At 47.0% G+C, this 18,719-nt stretch overlaps 1 protein-coding gene across 4 annotated transcripts in view; it reads left to right on the forward strand.

The window, feature by feature from the left end:
* Nucleotides 1-2,621: 2,621 nt before the first annotated feature.
* ARHGAP40 (Rho GTPase activating protein 40) overlaps nucleotides 2,622-18,719 on the forward strand; it is a 37,023-nt gene continuing 20,925 nt past the window's right edge. For 3 of the 4 annotated variants that reach the window (XM_039728206.1, XM_039728208.1, XM_039728207.1), the window contains exon 1: nucleotides 14,714-15,068. In XM_039728206.1, coding sequence (XP_039584140.1) covers nucleotides 14,968-15,068 — 101 coding nt within the window. In that variant the 5' untranslated portion in view covers nucleotides 14,714-14,967. Of the gene's footprint in view, nucleotides 2,768-14,713; nucleotides 15,069-18,719 lie in introns of those variants that run through there. The other variant, XM_039728209.1, reaches the window with a different exon arrangement.

The following is an 18,719-nucleotide window of genomic DNA, read 5'->3' on the forward strand; positions in this document are numbered from 1 at the left end:
CTCTGCCTGACTCAGAGGCCTCTTGGGCAAGACAAAGCTCCAAGATTTCAACCAGGTTTCTGCCTGGTTAATAACTAACCGGAGGTTTTATTTTCTGCCTTCCCTATTTCTGATGACTCCTGTTGTAGATGAGGTAAAGGTAACACAAAATTGAGCAGAATAACTATCATGAATATGTGTGTGTGTGTATATTTAAAGGTACATATGCATATTTTAAAAGTCCTTGAGAACTGCATTTAAAATGGCAAAATTTGCTACTTATTCCTCTGAGATAAGAAGTTTAACTCAACCGTGCGTAAAAACTCTCCTGGTATTTATGGCTGGTACTATGTACTTTTAAAAAGTTGCTTCAGATGTCTTACAGTGGAGCATGTGACTGAAAATAAGATGTATTTCACTTGCTCAATAAGAGCTGAGGCCAGAAGTCTCTTTGCAAGCACAGCAGCCCTAATCCTTTTAGGCTTTACACAAATCCCAAAAGATAAATTTCAAGCAGTGGAAGAGCTTCGTGTCTTGTGTGTCTTCTCTTTCCCTGTGCCTTGACTGTCTGTTCCTTTGCAGAAGGGGCTCACAAGGGAAAGCTGCTCTGTGCCTCCAGTGTCACTATTCCCAGACCTGTCTGCTCAGTTACATTGCTGGGAGTTTTGAATTGCAGCAACTGAGGTACTCACTCATGTTTCCTTCCACCAGTTCTGCTGGAGTGCAAACCTTGCTTAGGCTGGAGTAGCCAAGCCCTGGAATCATCTTAACCACTGCAGTTATTTGACTAACACACCCTGAAGCTGAGCTTTAGCATGGCATCAGCAACACCTCAGTTGAAAGCATTTTTAAGACCATTAACACCACCAAGGTGGTACCAAGTCAGTGTAGTAACAACTTATTTAACATTCATTAATTTCCTAGTTTTTCAAAAGGTAACAGTGCTAACAATGAGCTTGTCTTGTCTAGGGTACCTTTTAGTGCTCCTAGAATTCCTCATATGTACAACCATTGACTTGGACACAGCAGCTTGAACTTGTGTTTTGTAGGACATAACATTTGTTGGGTGGGTGAGGGAAGGGAACAAGCACTGGTGTTTGCAAAATCCTGCTGAAAATGGAACCTCTTCCCAAGACATCATTGCAGTGACAATTCAGTTCTTCCTTTTCTTCCCCAGCTGCTGTGCTCCTTGCTTTCTTCTCTCACCCAGAATTTTGTCTGCCTGTTGCTCCAGACCTTTAACACCCTGAGGACTCTGCTGCTGCCATCCTATCTGGTTACCTACATGGCTCAGCTGTTTGCTTTGCTGAGTGAAAGAGCTGGGAAAATCCTGGGCTCCCTGAGTCTGGAGAGCAGAGGACTGCTGCTTTCAGTCCTGGGGAGGAAACTGCAGCTGAGCCAGGCTCAGAGAACCACCTCAGGGTGAAAACAAAGCAGGGAGTCCCATGGCAGTCCAGGTCAGCATTGGTGACAGCTGCTGCAGGATGGCAGAGGGAGGGGAATTCCTGAGAAAGAAACCCACTCCAGACTAAGCACCTTCTTAGCTCACCTCAGCTGCTTTCAGAGTGTTGGCTGCCTAAATGTGAAATGGATGACAGCTGCCAATTTCTTGAGGGATAAGCTCCTTTTTTGCAAGGACCAAGCACTCGACCAGTGATAGTTTCTGCTCATCAACACTAATCTTTGATTTCAAATAAATAAGATCAAGACAATCTCTCTCTGTAGTAGTTCTTACTGGATTTTAAATGCAATACAGCCATAGAATTATTATACTCATAATTCAATTAACACTTTTCTCATCTGCAGCTCGTCAGTTCTCAAAGTAGGAAACGACTTTTCAACGCTCAGGTCTAAGAAATTAAGCAGCCCTACCTCCAATTAACAAGAAATAATTAAGCCCTCAGCAGAAGCTGAGCATGCATGTCCCCGATTTCCGTTCAGGCTTTGTTTTTCAGCACAGCTGGCAGGCTGATGGAAGGTAGATTACAGCCTAGAGAGGCACTCGCAAACAGCTCCATTTAACCAGTTATTGGAACCACAGGGAGGGGTTTTGTAGCCTAAGGGTTTATCGAGGTGCTGGGTTTGAACAGAACAGCTGTGTGCTCTTGTGTTGATGCACACGTCCAACACACTCTTTTGTTTTCAAGAGGACCTGAATTACAAAGTAATTCAATGAGCGCGCTGCCGCTTGTGACGATCATTGTTCCTGCTGCCCGTGTGCGGTGCCTGTCTCTCCAGAGCCTTACAGGGCACACTGTGCAACACCAGCCCGCAAAAATGATGAAACCTGCCCTGGTTGTGTTTGCTTTTCCCACCCCATGCCCTGAGCCCCGCGTGGCCAAATATTTGGCCATGCTCTTAAATAAAACTTGTTTCCCCCATCTTTATTTTCGCGGCTCCTTTCTTTGGAAAGGAAAACACAAAAGAAAAAGAAAAGCTGTTTGCCCAGGACATCCCCTTCTGCCGGGAGGGAGCTTCGTGGTTCTCCAGCGGGGATCCCCGTTTCTTTCCCCGCCTGCCAGCGGCGAACGGGAAGGGCTGGATGCTCCGGGCAGATGCGGCGGGAGCGGGCGGGGAGCGGGGCGAGCTCTGGAGGGGCGGGACGGGGGCGGAGGGAAGAAGGGTCTGCTCTGCTGCTCTCGCCTCCGCCGAGCTCCGCGCCCGGCCCTGGGCGGCTCCGGCCAGCTGAGATGCGGGTCGGGAGAGCCCCCCGCTTTCCTCTCCTCCTCCTCCTCTCCGGCCGTGCGCTGCAGCGCTGACCGCCCCAGGTGGGCACTGACCTCTCCAGGTGGGTACCGACGGCCCCAGGTGGCTGCTGACCGCCCCAGGTGGGCACTGACCTCTCCAGGTGGGTACCGACAGCCCCAGGTGGGCACTGATCTCTCCAGGGATGCTCTGACCGCCCCAGGGGCACTGACAGCCCCAGGTAAGGTTGATGCTCGGCGCTGTTCAGGGGCTCCGGCCGTGCCCCGCAGCCCCAGGGGTCTGGATGTCGAGGTTGTGCACCCCTGAATTGTCGTTTTTCCCGCAGAATTTGGCTTCTGCCCCGGTGAGGAATGGGGGTATTGTCTCGGCTGTACTGACATCTTAAAGCTGTCTTCTCTGAGCCAGCGAGAAGGATGTTTGCTGGTGGGGGTCAAGGTTTTTCTCTTCACCTTTTCCACCATGCACCCTTAAAACGTGTTGGCAGAAAGGCTTCATCTGGCTGCTGCATTGTTGGGGATGCCTCTATTGCAGCCGAAGCCCTGGGGATGACATCTCCTCTCTCTGTGGGATTTCACTTGTTTAGGCTTCTTGGGTCTTTTAGACTGTGTTAACCTCTGCTCAAAAAGAAACCCTGTTATCTTGAGGTAGTTGCCAGAATGCCACAGTTTAACTTAAAAATGTTATACTGGGACCATCACTGCAAAGAAGTGAACGAACTGAGGTGGGTAAATAAACAATCTAAAGGTCTAGGAGAATATTGCCTCTTGTACTACATGATGATGTTCTAAAGCCTGGTGCTACCAAAGTGTATGCTTTGTGTAGTTTTTAGTCTGTGTAAATACACTCGGAATAGCTTCAGCTTGGCTGGGCTGGCTGTCCCTGGCAGTGTCACTGTTATAGCAGGGAGGTTGGTGCCAGCTTGCAAAAACCTGCTTGAGAAAGCTACTTTGAGCACTCCTAGTTCCTGCAGAGTTCCCCAGTACCACAGCTATGCTGATGGCACTAGTGGTTTAAACCTGGTTTTCCTGTCTTTGAGCTATGAAAAATAATGCACAAATAAATATTTGGCTGCTAAGAATAGGACTTTTGTGTGTGAATTTAGCTAAAAGTAGTATAGAAAGGGCATTTTGGTTATGCTGTGGGTCAGTGCCTCTTACAAGAGGCTGGTGGTGTGTGAGCCTGGCCTGGAGAATGGACACAGACCTACAGATGAGGGGTCTCAGTTTGAATCCTGTAGACTTTTTATTGTGAAAGCATTTATTAAAATATTTCCTTTCCTGAATCTGGCTGTAATGCCTGCCCCTGTGCCTGTCTTTGCTGGGCATTTGGAGCTCTCAGCATGAATTTTGCATGACCTTGAAGCTGCCTTGTAGTCTGCAAGTGCTTCAATAGCATCCATGACTTTGTGCTTTAATTTCCTTTTGCTGTTGTATGCAAAAGTTGCTTCCTGGGCATCATCAAGAAAGTTTGCAGCTTTGGACGCTGTAGTGGAGCTCCTGCCAGTGTGGTTTTTTTGACACTGACCATGAATAGTTTTGGATTTAATTCACCTGAGGGTTTCTTGTTCACCTGGTGCATCATTTCTCATCTGCATCCAGCAGTCTCTGTCCCAGAGCTCTTCCATGCTGCAGCAAGCAGGTATTTTTCTCAGCTTTAAAGATAGCAAAACCTGGATTGAACACTTTGGAGCACAGTATTAGTGAGAGTTGTAATTTGGTAGTTCCTTTTGGCTGAAGTAAGCCTCCTGGGAGGTGGAGGATGCATTTCTCTGTGCCAAACTGTACTGCACGTCTTTTGTGACCTTTTGCACATCATTTAATCTCCCTGTTTTCCCCCCTTCTTGTTTGTAAAGCCCTTTTTTGCAGGGGTGGGGTCTGTTAAACATTAAGACTCTGTTGGGAAGCACTGTATGTATAAAAACATAGATAACAATTTCTTTCTCCTCTGGCCTCAAAACTCTGGAAGATGTTGGTAAAAAGACCCAAACTCTAATCTAGTGTAAACTGAAGTGACCTAATGTGTTTTGGTGGATTTAAGTGATAAACATATCTGAAATCACTATGTCAAAGCATTTTTAAGGTCCTGCAGCATGTGGGGAACCCTAACTTGTCAGCAGGACCTCTCTGAGTAACAGCTGGGTGAGCTGTGGCTGTTTACATCCTTCTCCTGCAGGAGTCATGGGATGATTTAACTTGGTTGACATCTGTTTCCAGTAAAGAGGAATTTGGGTTCTTGGGTCCAAGCTGTATAAAGAAAAATAACACTGAATGTTTGGCTCAAGATCCCAAGAGGGCGCAGCAGCAACAGCAGCTGAGCTCTTGGGTTAATCAAAACACATTTTTGAAGAATTTTTTTAAGATATGGGAAGGAAAAAACCATAAATGTTGTTTCCCACTTTGCAGTATGATTTGATTAGTTGGATAGAGAGTTGTGTTACTTGTCAAAGCTTTATAAACTGCAATGGGTGAGTGTCCAGCTTGCCTTAAGGAAAATATCACACACTGGAGTGCTGAAATGGGAGCCCAAAGAGATGCTGGCACCTCGGTTCTTTACAAGACCCAGCTGGCCAAACCTTTCAGAACCCTGCTCTGGCTGTGTTTGACCCTGCTTTAAGCTGGAGGTTGGCTGAGGTGGTGACCTGAGGAGCCCCTCACTGCTTGAGATGGTGCAAACTGCTCCAGGAGCAGCGCCTTTCCCTGTCTGCCCAGAAAAGGAGCCCCCACCCCTCCAGGGCCTCCTTAAAAATCACTCTGTGACTTGCACTGGGATCTTCTCTTCTGGGTAGGGAGGTCACTAGGGCATACATGCAATACACTCTTAGCTTTTTACATCCTTTAAACACTAAAAACTACCATACCTGAGCAACAATATTGTATATTTTAGCTTCATATGCCTTTTAGGCTCTCAGTTCAGCAAAATATTTTTTAATTGGGGATGTTATGGCCCATATGCTTCTATTCCAAGCAGTTTAAATGCTTTCAGTTGGAGACATAAAAATATCTTAGTTGTGACATGATGTTTGAACCTTCCTGCTGCGGATGCAAAATCCATATGGCAACAAGGCTTAATTGAAACCTGCTGGAGTTACTTTTCTCCTTCAACATATTATATTAAATATTCTTTATGCAGCTGGCTTGAAAGGACTAAGCCTTAATTAGATATTTCTAATCAATTAGTGCTTTTGGAAATTCTGTTCCTTTCCAAGACTCATGACTTTGGTTTCTGTAAAGCATTTCAGTTTGGTGAACTACATCTCAAGTACAGCCTGGGTGATTTATTAATTATTCATTCCACAGACTTTAGGTGTAAGTCATCTACTAAAGAGTTATGGATGGGGTGGGTAAGTCCTTCCAGGTGTGTTGTGTAGTGGAAAGCTTGTCTGAAATCAGAACTTGTTGCTTGAAGAGTTGGGTCTCTAAATTGGTTTGAGCTTCAGATGTTTGCAATATCTCCTGGTATTTGTTGCTGTTTGGTCAGACCGTTGGGTCAGTTTGCAGGGGAGTGTGTTTTGTGATTGCAATTAAGATTGGAGAAAGAAATACAAAAGCTGATGTAGCTTAAAGCATACTCCCCAAAGCAAATTACTCCAAGAGTCTGGAATGTGTTGGTGGGAGGCTTCAGTTTTAGTGAGATGTTGCTCCGTGCATGCAGGAGTCCTTCCCTTCCTAAATAATTGTTTCCATCTGCAAGACTTATTCCATCAGCCCCCAGGGCTGCCAGTGCCTGGACTGCTGAGCTATTAAAATCTGTGTCTCTTGTAAGAATGACAATCTTTCCCACTAAATATTCTGTGCCAGCTGTGTGCAAAGGGAACTTTGCTCTCATCATACAGAAAAATAATAGGGCAGCCCCCACTGGGGATCTTTTAGAACAAATAATATTCTGGTATTTCTTTCCTGTACTTTCAAATTTTTAGAGGGAAAAGTTTCAGAACCCTTGAATCTTCCTGCATAACATCTGGCAAGCCCCCTGTGAATTCACTAGTTCTCTGAAAGTTTAGTTCTTCTATAATACGGAATTTTGGCCATCTGTGATAACTTCAGTTCTGGTCTGGGAGGTGTGCTCATGGACATGCACACTCCCATCACACAGTGAAGTGACGGTAGCCTGCTTGGCCACTGCACACTGGTGGGTCAGCAGTAGCAAACTGGGCAGCCTGGGTATGAATGAAGCACTGACAGGAGGCTGCTGGCCAAGAGTTATTTTATATTCCTCAGTTATCCTTGGATCACCTAGGGAAGCATGAGTGATGTGTCATTATAACTGAGAAACATTGGAAAGGCGCAAATCTGGAGTATTGCTCACTCCCTTGCCTCTGTACTTTTCTCTTTGAAGGCTCTCATTTCTGAATTAGATTTCAAGTGGTGAACACTGGAAATGAAGGTGGGATTTCTTGTATGTAAGCCCTTGAGTGAACATGAGCCTGGAACTCTCGCGAAGCCCATAGCAGGTGGCCAATGTATAATGGCACTGGAAGGATATCCTCTTTAGGCAACAAATAAATACAGCTTTGCTGATGAAAGTTGTTTTTCTCGGTCAAGGTAAAGCTGGGACAATGTTCCTGTTTGAAAGCAGCGGGGCTGACACAGTGGAAGGAAATCCCTGTGTGTCCCCCAGCGGAAGGTGAGGCATGCAGGGCAGTGTATACATCCCTGCAGCTGATCTCCCAGCCCCTTGTTTGGGGCAAACATTCCCCAGCCCTGGCCTCCCTCCAGCCTGTGCACAAGCAGGGTAAAACGAGATAAAGGTAACAGCTGTATTTAGCTGCAGTGTTTCCTTTGAGTAACGGGAGAGGAAGGATCCCTCCTGGGAGCAGCCATATCCCTCATCCAAGGGTTTTGGAGTTCATTCACTCCGTGCTTCCTACACTGCCTTGGCAGCACTGCAGGCACGAGGCTGCCGGATGTTTGCAGGCCAGGAAGGGTTTGGAGCAAGCACGGAGCTGCCAGCTCCCCTGGGAGAATCCAAGGCTTGGTGAAATACCAGCACTCACCCTGGAAAAAGCTTTTTTTGGAGAATGCCTTTTTGCAAGGTTCATTCTAGCTGTAATAATGTGTTAGATGGAAGGAAACTTAACTGGAGAGTGGAACTGGTAAATAAGATCAAGGAATTGCTGCTTAAGGCATTTCTGTGAATTCTGCTAATGTGGTCTGTGCAGTTTTCTAAAGGATTAGCATCATTGTTACCAAAGCAGATGGCAAAGGAAAACCAGTCTTTGTAAAGGTCAAGAAGCTGCTAGCTGGGGGTCTATGAATATCATTTAACCCCATAAAAGTTCTTTTTCTGACACTGGCCCTAAGTCAGGCATCACAGCTCATTTGGATCTCTCAGAGTTCCAGGAGGATGTACACTGTGAAGCCAGCTTTATTACGTGAGCTCATCAGGTAAAAAATTCAAACAAGGGCTCAGTCCCCTCTCTATGGGATGGTAGCTTTTAATTCTCTAATTAATTAGTTAATTGACAAAGTCCCTAACTCCCATGCTTATGAGGAAGCCAGTTTCCCATCTGATGGTGAGAATGCCCCTCCCTCCTCCTTGAGCATGGTACAAGTATCTCAGCAGGCAGCCTGGGAGCCTCAGCAGTGCAGATTGAAAACATTTTGGTAAGGTGATGTATTTACAGCTTCCACCATGGAAGTTTGATTTCTACCATTCCTATGGGTTCTTCCAGTTATTTCTGAAGAGTTTGTCCTATCAGAAACTGCCCAAGAGCTGCTTTTGCAGAGCTGCAAGAGCAGCAGTTGTCATCACCTCCTCTCCTTCGTCTCTGCCATATGTGTAGCTCTTGTTTTAGCCCAGTGGCTGCTCCCAGTGCAGATCAGGCTGAGCTGTATCAGCAGTTTTGGGGCCAAAACATGAGTAGGAGTCAGGTCAGCAAACACAGCCAGGTGATGCCTGTGTCAGAAAATGTACAAAAGTTTGGTTGCTTACACCGGGGTGTGTTAAAATGTGTGTTTCTGAATGTTAGTTGGGTTAAAGTGTTTATTCTTCAAAATTACTAGAGCTATGAGGTAAAACAATGGCTTCGATTTCTTTCTCGTGTGTTTTTAGGTTTATTTTTATGAAAACTTCATAGTTTTAAATTCACCTGTGAGTCCAGGTTGAATTTCTGCTTCTTTCACTTGTTGGTTTTGACTGTGGCTTTTCAGTGGCTGATCTGTGTAAAATCTTCTTTTGGCCTTGGCACTGAGCACTGCACCAGTCTGACCTTGCACACCAGGTGTAAACTGAACAATAAAAATCTGTCTTGCATCAGTTGACACTGATACCTGAGACTCTGTGTCCCATCTCCTCTCTGGCCCTCCAGTTAGAGGAGAGGATTTTACACAGCAAACAGCACGTGGGGATTTAGAGACACTGCTCTAATCCCTGACTGACCTTTGAGATGATCTTACACCACCAGCCTCAGCTGCCCTCAGTTCTTCCTGTAAATCCTGCACTACCAAGCTGCTTGGGAAGTCTGTAGCAAGCTCTTCCATCCCCTCCTCGGCCCCCAAGCCACATCATGTCTGGCATCTTCCAGTCCTGGTTTTCATAAAGACTCGCGTAATTAAACTTCGTCATTCAAATTTCGGAAAAACAAGCCCTCTTCTAATGAGTTAACTGGCTCTTGACTACAAATAGCTCTGTGAGAGCTGTGAGCTGAATTGTGCAATCAGATCCAGCATCTCAACCAGTTTTGTTCCAGCTGTTGCATCGTTTATAGACGAAACCAGTACAGACAAGCTCTGAGCGGTGACTTCAGAGCCAGGCGCCAGCAGAGCAAAAATAGTGGATGCTGACTTCTTTTTTCACTTCTGAGCCTTTAAACAGCAGTCCAGCTCTCTTCTCGAGGACAAATGAGGAGAATGCCCACAAATATAAATTACAGGCCACTTGTAATCTCTCTCCACACGGAGAAGTTTGGCTTCATCCTGGCAGACCTGTTGCAGCTGAAGAGATGACAAAGTGGAACAGAAGCCTGTTAGGATAAGTGATGGCACTTTGGAGTACCACAAAACTGTTGTTCCACTATGAGTGGAATAATTGGCACTTAAAATTGCCTGGCTGCTAAATAAGAGCTTCTGCTACTTGACTGTATTAAATCTTCTTTTTATGTTGGAAATAGCTGATGGAGCAATCAGGATCTGGGAAAATGGAGCTCCCCTGGAGAGGGGGTGTCCTTCTGTTCCCCTGCTCAGAGTCTGGTGGATCTACCCACAAATGGGCACAGGGGCATTTCATTCCCAAATAAACTCCCTATAACAATGTATGTGGGGACTTATTTGGCAATTATTTTTCTCTGAATCCTGGAGTATTTAGGTGAGTGGATTTAGGTTTTAATGTAATCATTCAACAAGATAAGCTTCAATAACGGGGGGAGGTAGGGGTTCTGCAGCTGAATTTCTGAAGTAATTTCAGCTAGTCTGGCCCAATATAAAAATTTATGAGGTGATTATAAAAGCCATAATAGGCTAAAATCTGTCAAAACAAACAAACAAGGAAACCTCCTAAATGAAACATTGTTTTGAAAACTCTATTTGTACTTAGGCCATGCTCAGGTGTTTCACTTTTAATCTTAACAAATAGCTTAGTTGTGGAATTATGATCATGTCACTCCTTTTCTCCTCCCCTCATCGTCTTACCATCCTTACTAAAACCCAGCTTATCAGTAGCCATTGTTGAGCTGTCTCATAACCCTGGTAGCTGCACGATTGTGGGGCCGTGCCATGGGCATGACTTCTCCCAGGAGTGGATGTTTGGCATTCTTTGGGCAGCAGCTCCTGCGGGATGCCCGCAAACTGACTCATGGTGAGCTCAGCCCAGAGAGCCCATCCCCTGCAGTGATTATGCTGCAGGAAATAAACAAGATGACAACCTGATCGATCACATCTTTGGGCTGAGAACTGGGGCACCCCAGGAAGAAAGTCCATTCCTGCCATTCTTTCTATTTGTTGCTCCATTGCCCCATCCCTTTCCCAGAAGGGAACAGAAAATCCAACGTGCAAAAATCAAAATGAGGTTTGTGAAACCAGCTGGGGCGTGAGATTTTGCATATTCTCCTTCTGTGAAAATGAAGGGTGTTCAAAGTGCTCTGTGGAGGTGGTGCTGGGGATGATCTGTGCAGAGCAGAGTCAGAGAACTCCTGTGTGCTGGGCTGGCACGAGGTGCTGGCCACTCCCTGCAGCTGGAGAGGGGACTGGCTGCTGCTCGCTGGTCCCACCTGCCTCTCCTCCAGAGGGACGTGTGGCCCTTGTCACCTGGCTGCAGGGATAATAGGTCCCCCTGCTTGGAGGAAGTGAACAAGCAGCTTGCTGGTCATTACTCTGGTGCCTGTGACTGCTTTCTGCATTCAGTGTCCAGAGGGAGAGATTTTCCTGCGAGGCACAGCCCCCTGTAGGTACCAGACACGTGTTTGAGCAGGGAGGTAAACGAGGTCATCCTCTGAAACCCGCTAAGGCTTCTAATTTTATACAGCCTTCAGTGCCCAGGAGGCAGAGGCATATTCAATTTAAATTAATAAGTAAGTCTTGGTTATTCATCAGAATAAATGTTTTTGAGTGTTAAGAATAGCTCCTGCCTTAGTGCTTCCTCCTATTGTTGCAGCTCCTCCTTGAGCAGTGGAAATGTTTGGGGTGATTTAAATTACATTTACAGTAGTAATTAGGTGTAAGCAACTTTACAGTTGACTTATCTGAATATACATCTGTGTCTAAAGAGACTTTTTTTTTTCCCTATCCCACCTCCTTGATTCTCCCAAGGCAGGACATTTTCAAACAGGGTAGGCAGCTGGAGATACTGATTTTTATTAATATTGATTATTGATCCTCCAGCTCCCTGGGCATCCTCCCAGCAGGATGACAGATTAGTTCTTGTCTCATGCAGTGAAGTCATGAGTGGAAACACTTTGTAGGGCCTGAGTGTTGCTGGGGCTGTTTTTGGCAGCTCTTTCCCTGTGAGGTGCTGGTTTTCCCTCCCAGCTCAGGCAGAGCAGAACCAGATGTGTGGCAGGCCCAGCTGCTGGGAGCTGCTGCCTTGCCCAGACCTGGCTGCAGCTCACTCTGTGCCCCAGGCCACAGCCCGGCTGCTGCTCCCTGCCAGACTGGGAGCAAGCTGGGCTTGGATAATCTCACTGATTTAGTGACTCCAGAAACTGGAATAATCCCTTAATCTCACTGAGTCTGTGTGATGGATGGGTAGCAGCACTTGAGGATTTCCTTATGTGATGGATTGAACGGGGATAAATGATTTTCAGATTTTCCTAATGTTATATATCCTCAAAATAAACCTGAGAAAAAAGGAATTGAATAAGTTTTCCAACTCCACATTGCAGTGTGTCACTTGCATTCATTTTTCAGGGTAACAAACTGATTTTGGGATGCTTGAAAAATGTAAAGCTGCCATAAGATCTTGCAATGCAGCCCATGGATGTTTTATTCCAGCTGACCTGAAGGCTCTGGTGCCCAGCTCTGCCAGGCACCATGCAGAGGCAGCTCTCCCAGACTGCAGGGACCTCCTCCAGTCTTTAGGTCTGCTGAAATTCCTGACTATCCAAAAGCATGTCGGATGTTTTCCCAGCTCCTTTTGATCCTGAAAAAGTCAGGCCAAGTCATGTCAGCTTGGCAGGATGTGTGGATACCTTCAGAAACAACTTGTGCACTAAAGTGGTGACGGTAACAGCGCTGGGTCTGTTCCCGTGATTCATTTGAACTAATTGGCTGCTGAGAGCATCATGTGTCTCTTTGTCTCCATATTTGAGTAAGATTCAGCTCCTGTGATCCAGATAATCTTATCCTAGTGAGCTTGTCTCATCTCTGATGATGCCAGGAAGACTGTCCTGGAGCATGAAACATGCTGGAGAGCTCAAAACCAGAGCTGGAATATTTATTCTGATTCACTTGGAAAAAGCAGACTCAGCTGGCCTCTATTCCTCCACCTTTTTTCTCACAAGCACAATCTAGGAGATAAACTTACTGATTACTCCTCTCAAATGCCATGAATAACTGAAGGCCAGACAGGAGGGGAGATGTGAAAGGCTGTAGTGCAGCTGTTATTATCCAGAGATCAGAAACTTTCAGCAGTGCTTGTGTACTCTTTGTGTGAGTAATCAAAGCTGAATGTACTCTAAAAGAATTCTGTCTTCATCTGGATGCTTTAAATTTGCCCAGTTGTGCAACAAGCCTGGCTGAGTTATTACTACTGTATGAGAAACCTGAGGATGAAACTGCCTGGTACGAGTGTCTGGCAGGCTCTGTCTGCAAATTGACCCATTAAAAAGGATGATCAGCTGGCTGCTGGAGTTATTAAAAGGCATTTAATGACAAGGGACACCACTGAGGGACAAAAGAAATAAAGTTATGGGTTGTGGTGCCCATCTATTTGCCGTGCTGGCAGGTTAGAGGTGATTTTATGTCCAGGAGAAGGAATGGCCTGAAACCCAACCCCTTGTTTCAGGGCAAGGTGTGCTCGGCGGGGAGCGGTTTGGAAAAGCTGATTGTTCCCTGGGGAGAACAAAATGCTTTTGAAATTTTGTAAAAACAGAAAGCAAAGAGCAGCCACATTTCTCTTGCAGGTGTTTTTGTTGTCATCCCTCCTTGCTCTCCCGTCCCATGTCTCACATCCTGAGCAGTGTGTGTGGTCACACATGATGGTGACGCTTCTGCAGCGACTGTAGTCTGTGTAGCTGCAAAAAAGGATGAAAAATATTTAATTTGCTTTCTGTGTGTTCCTACCATTTTCATTAGTGGGTGAATTTTTATGACGGATAGTTGGAAGGAATTCTTCCCTGTCAGGGTGGGCAGGCCCTGGCACAGGGTGCCCAGAGCAGCTGTGGCTGCCCCTGGATCCCTGGCAGTGCCCAAGGCCAGGCTGGACAGGGCTTGGAGCAGCCTGGGACAGTGGAAGGTGTCCCTGCCATGGCAGGGGTGGGACTAGGTGGTCCTGAAGGTCCCTCCTGTGCTACCTGCCTGTGTGTGATTCTGTGCTGCTGTAAAACCTGTGCTCTCTGGGTTTTGGTTAGAACTGAGCTTTACAAGCTGGCACTTTCTGTGGTTGATCTGGTGCTGGTGTAGGAGGAGCTAAATGTGGATAAACCTGAGTTTTGAATTATGGGTGGAGGAATAAATTTTACAGGAATTGTGGGTAAGGAGGAAAAGAGAGGAGATTCCCACGAATACTTTTGCATAGTTAGTGTGGGGAGTGCCAATGTCCCAGACCCAGCACCTTCCCAGTGCCAGCCCTGGGTCTGAAGCTGGAGAGTGAGGCAATGTTCCTTCAGCAGCAGGGTGAGCTCCAGCATTGGTTGGGAAAAAAAAACTGTGTTAGTAGGAATAAAACCAAGATGGGCTCTTTTATGATGAGGGATTGTCTCTAAAACAGCTGCTGCTGCCCTTTGAGCTGTAGGAGGCAAAGCTGCTGAGCTGATGACCCAGCCTGACTGGGAATATGGGGAGCACAGAGTGGGGTTTTTACTTGTGCTGGATGAGCTCTGTATGCCTTCACTAAAAAAACTTGAATAAGTTACTCATCCCTTTAACTTCGAGATTCTGAATAAAAAAATGCCAGAAGAGAGGAGAGTTACTGAAACACTGCAGAGAGAATAACAAGGAAAGAGCAAAAACTGTCAGGAACAGCTACAGGGCATCCGATTGCTTTAACCCTTTGCTCACTTGTGCATTGATTGTCAATGAGATTTTCAAAGAATAATCTGGATCTTGCAAAATATTCTCTGTGGGTGTTAGGAGTTTACACTGCTCTTTCAACACCAGTGTCTTACATCCAGCTGGGGTTTACTCACTGCTCAACTATGGCAAGAAACGCTGAATTGCTTTTTTAATAGGCACTTGGGGTTTTTTTCCCCTGCCCTCCCCACGTCCCCGGGCAGATATTTTGTTCTTTTCTTGATGTTCTCTTCAAGTACAAATGCTAAGGAGCGAATGGGCTGCTTGACTCCTCCTCCCTGGGCTGCCTTTGGGAGTTCCTTGTTGGCGTGGGCTGAGGCTCACGTTAATGTTTAGCCCTCCCGAGCTGCAGCCCAGCCTCGGGAGGAGCTCGGTGCTATTTTCTGCTCTCGGAGCTGCCTGTGGGCTGTCCCCCGTGTCCCCCGCGTGGGCGGCTCCGCCTCGGGCAGCGCTGCTCGAGGGCTCGCCTGGATTTACTGTCACTGCTGCCGGGCGGGGGGACACGGGCAGGGAGCAGAGGATGCTCCTTTGTCACCTCGTGGGTGACGGGGAGCAGCTCTTCGTGGCCAGCAGCGTGTGCTCGGCACGGATGGACTGACTGCCGCGCTCCTCCCGGCTGGACATGGACAAGTGTGGCTCCAGGATGGGCAGGGGGGGCATGGCCCGGCCCCGGGGGGTGCTGGCCCCGGTGCGGGCAGCCAGCTGTGCCCAGCTGCTCAGCAGGTACGGAGCGATCCCTGGCATGGGGTGGTCCCGCTGCTCTGCCCCCTGCGCCGGGCAGCGCCTGGGATGGGGCAGGTGGGGGCAAGGTGAATTTCTGGAGGGGAGCAGGCTATTGTGTGCTCTTAAAATAGTGCTTTGAGTGCCCTGATCCTGAAATGAAACCTGTGGAAATTCCCTTTTTTTTTTCCCCCCTCATACTAAGCCTACGGAAATCGCTGTTCTTTTCTCTGTGCTCACTCTGGGCTGAGTGCAGCAAGCTGGGGAAGTGGCACCTGAGGGGCTGAAATGCTTCCTTGTGACCCAGTGTAACCTGCCTTGGGATCTGCGGGCTCTTCAGGGGTTTGTGGATGTAAGAACTGCTGATTTATCATGCAATTAGTGGAGGACAGAACTGAAATTTGAACTGCTTTGCTTGACAAACATTGTTCTGCCTTTTTGTTTACTAGGTATTATAGGAGTTAAGAATTCGTCTAAGTGTACTTGCATCAGTTGAGAAGTTTGAATTGAATTTTAGAATGTTTCCTTGCTGTAGTGGTCAGAATCTGTTGATTTTAGGTGAATGTGCTGACAGTGCTTTTACTTCTAATCACAGCTTACATTTTCATGTGTCTATCTGAGTTCTCATTTTTTCCAGTCCAATTTGATGACACTGTGCATTCAAAGCGAGACAGAAACTCTTTAGAAGACCCCAGGCAAAATTTGAGTTGTGAAAAAAAATTAATAATAATTGCAGGGGGACTGACACAGAAATGATATGGTAAACTACTTTAAAATTACCCACGTGTAAGAGAACGAGATTAAAACCTTCAGTGTTGCAGGCTTTCTTTGATAAAAATCAAAATATTTGTTAACAACTTAAGGCTTTTGCCAAACGAGTTAGTTGAGTTCCAGTGTCTGTGCTGGTGCCAGAACACCTCTGTGGTCAGCTCTGAGGAGGTGCTACAGCACAAACCTCAAACTTGCTCACAGCTTTGCCCAAAACATTGAACCCCAGCCAAGTGGCACTTGCCACCTGCTCACTCAGGACTCACCACAGGTGAGGTGTCTGTGTGTTTATGTGTAGCTAAGCCTCTTGCCTAGGATTGACCTAAAACTTACCTGTCCAATAGGGCAAGGATATGCCAGCCTGCTTCTAATTAGTTGACCATAATCAGTGCTTATTTTTGATCAGCAACTCTGGCTTGCTTTGTTGAGTTCCCAGTCAGATTCCTGCTGGCTTGCAAGGGGCTGGTGGTGCTGTCCTGGCTCCAAAACAACACTGAGAAAAAGCCACTGCTGAGCCAGGTCTGCCTCCCTCCTCCTCTTCCTCTCAGTGCTGTAAAGCTCGTGGGACCTGGGGTGAGTCACAGGCAGAGCTGGTGGCCCTGGGCTGGCTGGTGACACTCCAGTAACAGAATTGGTTATAAATCCCAGCCAAGAGCTTTTCATGGCAGCATTACAGCCAAGCACTTTGTGTTATGTGTAATAACTCTGGCCTGAGAAATCCAAGCGAGGAGTTGATGACTCCTCCCTGTCTTCCTGCATCCCTGAAGCTCTCGTGAGTGAAGCATAGCTGGATTCCAGCACACCTCTCCACCCCTCCTTCCCCTGTGCTGGTCAGCTCGTCACTCTTGTGACCTCTCCAACATCTCTGGGCTGTTCTCATGCAGCTGAGCAACAACTTGCAGTTACTCATTCTGTGCTCTACTGCAGGTACAGCTGGTAGAATGGGCTAGAAGAAGAAATAAGGATGAGTTCTAACACCCTGATTTACTCCAAGTTCAACATTTGGGAAGCTGTAGGACAATGTGTGAACCTGCTTCAGTAAAAGGCAAAGGCATTAATGAATGATCACACAAGAAATAAGTTCACAGCCTTCCAGAGTGGATTCAAACATGCTGGCAGCCTTTCCTCTGGAAGCCAAGTGGTCCCTCAGCCCTTGGTCCCTCAGCTGAGTGTCTGAGGTGTGCACAGGCTGAGCATCTCTCTGAAGTGCCAGCAGTGATGGCAATGAAGTAAAGGTGCCTCAGCTGGGGTAACGGTGGTGTGTTTTGAGGATGTGTGAGTGACTGGGAGGTGTTGACTCATTGGCCTCAGCAGAATCCCTGGCAGTGTGTGCTCGGGGCTGTGACAGCAAAGTCACCAAAGGGCAGTGATTCCCTGGCTGCTGCTTTCCTCTTGGCACTCCTGTGCACAGGCTCAGCCCGGGGCTGCTTCTGTACGGGAGAGGGGAGTGGGTGAGGACAAGGTGTGGGAGCTGCTGGGCTGTGGGGTTTGTAGCCCCATGCCAGCTGGGCTGAGGGGTTTGGGATCCTGCTGCCATGCTGATAGGTGGAATTGGAAAGGCAGAGCAGGTCCTTGTGGACAAGGACATGGACAAACCTGCTGATGTGTTTGAATGGACATGGATTCAGTGGAGATGGAAATAACGTTAGGAATGCCACATTTTAATTAATGGCTGACATCTAATCATGCTGTAGATCAGCTTCATCAACTCACAATCACATTAAAGATCCCAGTACTACTAAAGATTTGTTTTGGCCAGGTACCTCTTTCTCCCAGCAGGATTTCCCTTTGGATGAAAGCCCTTTCCTGTTTGGCTTACCCTGCTAATGCAGGGAAAGTGAACAACAGGCTCGTCCACTGTGACCTTACAGTCAAACACAAAGCCATGCACAGAGAGGATGGCTGGTGTCTTCTGAGGCCAAAACAAGCCCTAGCGTGGTGGGACAGACACACACCTAATAGTCTGAGCTAAACATGCTTTGAATATTTTTAATTTGGCTGTATCTGCATGGGGTTATCAATCCTGTTCTTGTTCTGCTCTGAGTTTCAGTCAGAGATGCCTCTAGGCAGATCTGTAATTAAAGGCAACTTTCCCTATTCCTTAGCTTGTTTATTTAGCCCCTTACTAGATGGAGGAGAGACAAATCAATTCCAGATGAAGACCTGAGACAAGGAAGTAGAGATGGAGTTTCTTAAATGCTTTGATAGAGACACTTATTGTCAGGAAAGTTACAGCCTCTGCTTTAGTTGAGATCCAAAGCTGTGTGGAGGTAACAGATTAATGGAATGGGTTGGGTTGGAAGAGACCTTAAAGATGTCAAAGTTCTAAAGTGACCCATGGGAAGGGATGCCCATGATCAGGTCAGGTTGTTCCAAACACTTCCAGGGATGGGATATCCACAGCTTCTCTTTGCCAGTGTTCCACCACCCTCTGGAGTTTGCCCAGCACAGAAACCACGGGAGGTGCCAGGCTGGAGCAGCAGGATACACACAAACCTCAGGATTGACATCTTCCACTCCACACAGCCCTGAGCAAAGGGCTGCTGTTTGCTTTTTCTGCTCTCTCTGGGAATGCCAGGGCAGGAGGTGAGGCTGTGCCTTCTTGCTGCTGCTCTGGGGCAGAGCTGCAGCTGGTGGGAATTGCTGCACGCACAGAGCACGATCTGGCATGTCCTCTTTATCACTGGCAGAACAGGCTTCTTCAAAACAACCTGAAATGACGCTGCTCCCAGAGCTGCTTGCATAATGGAAGATCTTGATGAGCTGATTGCTGTGTTACTGAAAACAAGCTGTAATCTTATTAGTAAATTGTGGCACTGACATCTTAGCTATTCTCGCTGGTGCTGTAGAGACAGACCTTCAACTGTGCCATCCCACGTGTGCAAA

Source organism: Passer montanus, unplaced genomic scaffold (genome assembly GCF_014805655.1).
Source record: "Passer montanus isolate IOZ18808 unplaced genomic scaffold, ASM1480565v1 scaffold64, whole genome shotgun sequence".
NCBI classification, from domain to species: Eukaryota; Metazoa; Chordata; class Aves; order Passeriformes; family Passeridae; genus Passer; species Passer montanus.